Source organism: Arachis duranensis, chromosome 5 (assembly GCF_000817695.3).
Source record: "Arachis duranensis cultivar V14167 chromosome 5, aradu.V14167.gnm2.J7QH, whole genome shotgun sequence".
NCBI classification, from domain to species: Eukaryota; Viridiplantae; Streptophyta; class Magnoliopsida; order Fabales; family Fabaceae; genus Arachis; species Arachis duranensis.
The window spans coordinates 24,241,169-24,245,615 of record NC_029776.3 but is presented as its reverse complement, the minus strand read 5'-3'; the positions used below and the strand labels follow the sequence as shown (position 1 = coordinate 24,245,615).

The window sequence follows — 4,447 nt, the reverse complement described above, 5'->3', positions numbered from 1 at the left end:
TCCCTTCAACCCTTCGCTTCCCTTCTCCCTCTCAAAATTATCAACATGCACAATCTGGATCATGTTTCATTTTGTCTCTTCATGGACTCTTCTAGTGTGTTCTAATCAATGCCCCTTCCGCAAACAAAAATTCACTAATAATTGTAACAGTACCAAACCTGTGAATCAAACACAATCACTGAAAGGTGCATAATCAAATTCAAAATAGTAGTCACTTAGGAAATATAAAAATAGCATTGCTTGCTCCATTCATTGCCTCAAATATTTGAGGTAAAGGCCTAATAAACTTGAGAGAAGCTGAAGCTTATAATAATAACAATAATAACTGTCTTTGAGTAATAATAATAATAATAATAATAATCATATAAATATACCTTCTTCCAGATGTAAGGAAACATAATTTAAACTTTTCTGTCAAATCTAAAAATATCCAAAAAAAATTAACAAAATAAAAACCATAAATACTTAAAAATATAATTTTCCTGCTAAACTTTCTTAGCAGAAATTTTTGTTCTTCTCCATACTCTTCACACATTTTATCAACTCCTTTTCACTCAATCAGCAATGGTCCAAGTCATGTCATTCTCAAAGATCCAATGACAAACTTCAATCCGACCCGGACCCGACCCAAGAGAAAGGAATGCACCATGAGTGGGGCTCCAAGCCGAGGTATCCAAGTGACAAATAGCAACACCGTGGTTAACCTTATCCTTACTTTTCGGGTCAAGTAGATCCGCTTCGTAAACCCGGACCTTCGGAACCGAATGACAATAATACAACAAATAAGGAAACAAACTTTGATGACACGACACAGACTGCGTGACCCTTCCACCATTGATCCCAATAACCTTACCCACCAACACATTCTTCTTCGACCCGTTTACGTTCAGGGTTGACCGAACCGCAACGTTCCGACCCAAAACCGAAGTTGCAAAGTCGATCATGTCCTCCATCGATCCAACGCACCGTTTCGTTTCCCCGGGCGATGGGACCCTCTCGCACTCTTGCAATGACTCTCTCATCATCTTCTCCATGGAACCGTTGTCTGAGGCTTTGAAAATCTGCTTCAGTTCAGGGATCTTAGAAGTAGAGAAGGGTAGTTTCGACAATATGGTCCGGGGCAAAAACGACCTTTTAGGCATTTTATCCCTAATGTCAGGGATGGGCATCACGGTACCTTCTTTTATCATCTTCTCTCTGAAGAATTTGCCCGGTTCTACCCACTTATTTACCAAACTGCCACTGATACCAGAATCCTTCGTTTTCACTAGAGAAGAACCCAAACCAGAACCAGAACTCACATTTGTGTACCTCGCGAATGACATTCCGTCTTTTGTGTAATCCTTGAAGGTGTTGTTGACTCCATAGCCAGTGAACCCAACCTCGGTTTTTCCGGTGGAACCTTTTCCGTAGCCTGAGAACGTGTCAGTTCCTTCGTTGAACGATTTTCCGTAGTTGCTGAACTCCACTTTGGCGGCGTTGGTGCCTTTGGCGTAAGAGGTGAAAGAATCTGCACCCACATTGGATTGCTCTCTGTAGGTGGTGAAGCTCTCCACGGCGCCGTTTCCGCCGCTGGCGTAGTTTGAGAAAGTGTTGGTTGGGTTGTTCATATTCACGCCGTACCCTTTGAACGTGTCGTTGCCGGCGTTGGCGGTTTCAGCATAGTTAGAGAACCCGGACCCGACAACGTTGGACTCAGTTCCGTACCCTGTGAACGTGTTCTCGGGTTTGTTCCCGTTTTTGCCATAAGAGGTGAAGGATTGTTGTCCAGCATTGCCGTTTTCTGAGTATGAATTGAAGGATTGGGTTCTTCCGGTGGCGTGATCAGAGTAGGATGTGAACCCCAGGTTAGGGACGTTGACACCGGAGGCATAGCCGCGGAAATCGCCGCCTCCTCCTGCGGCGCTGGAGCCGTAGGTGTGGAAGGATTGGTCGACAACATTGCCGTCGGTGGCGTAGCTGCTGAAACTCTCGGAATGGCCGGCAGAGTCGCGGCCGTAGCGGCGGAAGTCGTTGACGGGGATGTTGGCGTCGTCGGAGTACTTCTTGAACGCGTCGGAACCACCGGGTCGACTCGTTCCGTAGTTGGTGAAGTTCTTGTCTCCGTAGCCGGCGAAGTTGGCGTCCTTGTCGTGCTTCTCCAGCGAGGCTCCAAGGTCCGGGAAGCAGAGGAGGTTCGCGGCGGCACAGAACTCCGGGAGGCGCGTGGAGAGTGCGATTCCGCCTCCGGAGCCGGCGAGTTTTGAGAATGCGGCTGCGTCTACGGCGGTTAACGGGGACGCCTTTGAGAGGAGGAAGTTTGGCTTCGGGACGTTGTTGCGGATCTCCTTGTCCCAATAGCGAAGCAGAGAGGCCTTCGGGGTGAATGGGTTGGTGGCGCCGCCTCCGCCGTTCGCGTCGGAGGAAACCTGCATTGGTGAAATGAACACCCATTGTTGAGTTAGGATTGGTAAGTGTGAAAAGATTGACACTTTTGAATGGGATTTAGAGAAAAATAAAATGTGTGCTTACACTGAGAAGAAATGGTGATGTTGATAAGAAGAGGATTAGGATAAAGAGCCAGCGGAAATTGAGTTGTTTGTTCATGTTAATTTTGCTCTATCTTTTGTTCTGTATTTCCCTTTCTATTTTCCCTATTTTCTTATAGTAAATTTGTGTTTTTCTTTCCCTCTTTTCTTTTGGGTGGTTACTCACAGTCTATGGGAGATATGGGAATGTTGGAAGGGAGAACTTGTTCGGGTGTATTGCAGAAATTTATATCGGTGAGGAGAGAGAAACAAAGATAGAGAGAGTGTGCGAGTGTGTGTGAACAAAAATGCTTTAAGATTGGGCCTTGTAATGTTCATTCATGCTGTTGTTGCTGCGTGGGAATGGTGAGAGAGCTTTGTCTTTAAGGCTCTGGCATGTTTCCCTCTGCAAACTGCATTGACTAAAACAAATGCAATAATTAATACCTGTGTTAGTCATAGTAACTACTAGTAGTTGTAATTTGTAATTGTAGCTGTGGCATTATTAAATTATTAGGAATTTGATTAATGTAACTAATTTTACAGCAAGAACCGGGATGGGGAAATGGAAGGGTAAAAACTAAAAACTAGGAACAGATTAAAACAATACAAGTGACATGTGAAAACAAGAAATAATTGGTGAAAGTATAAGTGGTCAGAAAATGATATGAGGGTACAAAAGAGATTGGTCAAGAGGAAAAGAACAAGTACGAATACAAGAACGATAAAATAGGGGGAGAAGAAGGGAAGGGGTTTGTGGAAAAGTTAAGTAGTAGCAACTAGCAAGAGAGGCATTGAACTTTTGTGAGTGCACCTTTTTTCTTTGAACTGCTCGACAGTTTGCATGAACTGAAGAAGAATACACATATGGTTATGGAGGAGAGAGAGAGAAGCGTATTTATAGGCCACTTGAAAGGAAAATCCAATTGACGCGCATTCTGAGTGCCATAACGCGGTAACAAATTTGGATTATTTGTCCAATCACTTTTTCTTTTTTATTTTTTAGAGATTAACAAAATTTTGGTATAACACTCGTTATTAGATTTTATGGTCTTTTTTTAAATTTTGATAACAAGATAATATGCTTATGCGTATTTTCATGTATTGATAATAAGCTGTCAAAATTTTCACAAACATCAAAAAATTCAATAATTAAATATTATACTAAAATTTTATTAAATTTTATGGTATTTTTTAAAATTTTAGTAACAAGATAATATACCTCGGCGTATTTTCATGTATTGTTAATAAGTTGTCAAAACTTTGGTATGTCTAAAATGAGTATAATAATTATGTGTTTATTAGATGTGTCATATTTATATAAACTATTAGATTTTATTAGATGAAAATTAAAGGCTAATATAAAAGAATAAATATTGATGGACTCTAATAAATACAGAATATCAAATATATAAATAAATATTTTAAATGACAATACTTTAATACACAAGACTTTAAATGATAACAAAATATTTTATTTTTAAATAATTAAATATAAAATATATAAATACAAAATATATGAATATTTTTTATTCATCATGCTTATTCAAAAGCATTGTTGTTCTTAGGATCTGGATCAATTATTCATTCAATGGAAACTATTGTTGGATATTCTCCAGAAAAAAGTCAAAATATGGTTCTTATGGGTGGGTTAACAAAACATACGCCAATTACAAAAACAGCTTTTTTAATAGGTACGCTCTCTCTTTGTGGTATTCCACCCTTTGCTTGTTTTTGGTCCAAAGATCTGATTCTTAATGATAGTTGGTTGTATTCGCCAATTTTTGCAATATTAGCTTATTTTACAGCTGGATTAACCGCATTTTATATGTTTCGCATCTATTTACTTGTTTTTGAAGGATATTTCAATGTTCATTTTCAAAATCTCAATGGCAAAAATTAAATTTATATTTTAATAAGAGAAGAGACTGTAAGTGAAA

The 4,447-nt window shown here is 39.6% G+C and overlaps 1 protein-coding gene across 3 annotated transcripts; it reads right to left on the bottom strand.

Moving 5' to 3' along the window:
- Positions 1–330: 330 nt before the first annotated feature.
- On the bottom strand, positions 331–3,433 carry LOC107488775 (polygalacturonase 1 beta-like protein 3). Of its 3 annotated transcripts, none has more exons than XM_016109541.3 (3): positions 3,322–3,433; positions 2,512–2,920; positions 331–2,408 (listed from the first exon to the last, which is right to left on the bottom strand). In XM_016109541.3, exons 2-3 carry the CDS (start codon positions 2,584–2,586, stop codon positions 555–557), a joined length of 1,929 nt encoding a protein of 642 aa, XP_015965027.1. In that variant the 5' UTR covers positions 2,587–2,920; positions 3,322–3,433; the 3' UTR covers positions 331–554. The 3 variants fall into 3 exon arrangements, with proteins under 3 accessions (XP_015965027.1, XP_015965028.1, XP_020998151.1); XM_016109542.3 differs by having other exon boundaries at positions 2,512–2,929; positions 3,322–3,369; XM_021142492.2 differs by having other exon boundaries at positions 2,512–3,366.
- Positions 3,434–4,447: the final 1,014 nt, after the last annotated feature.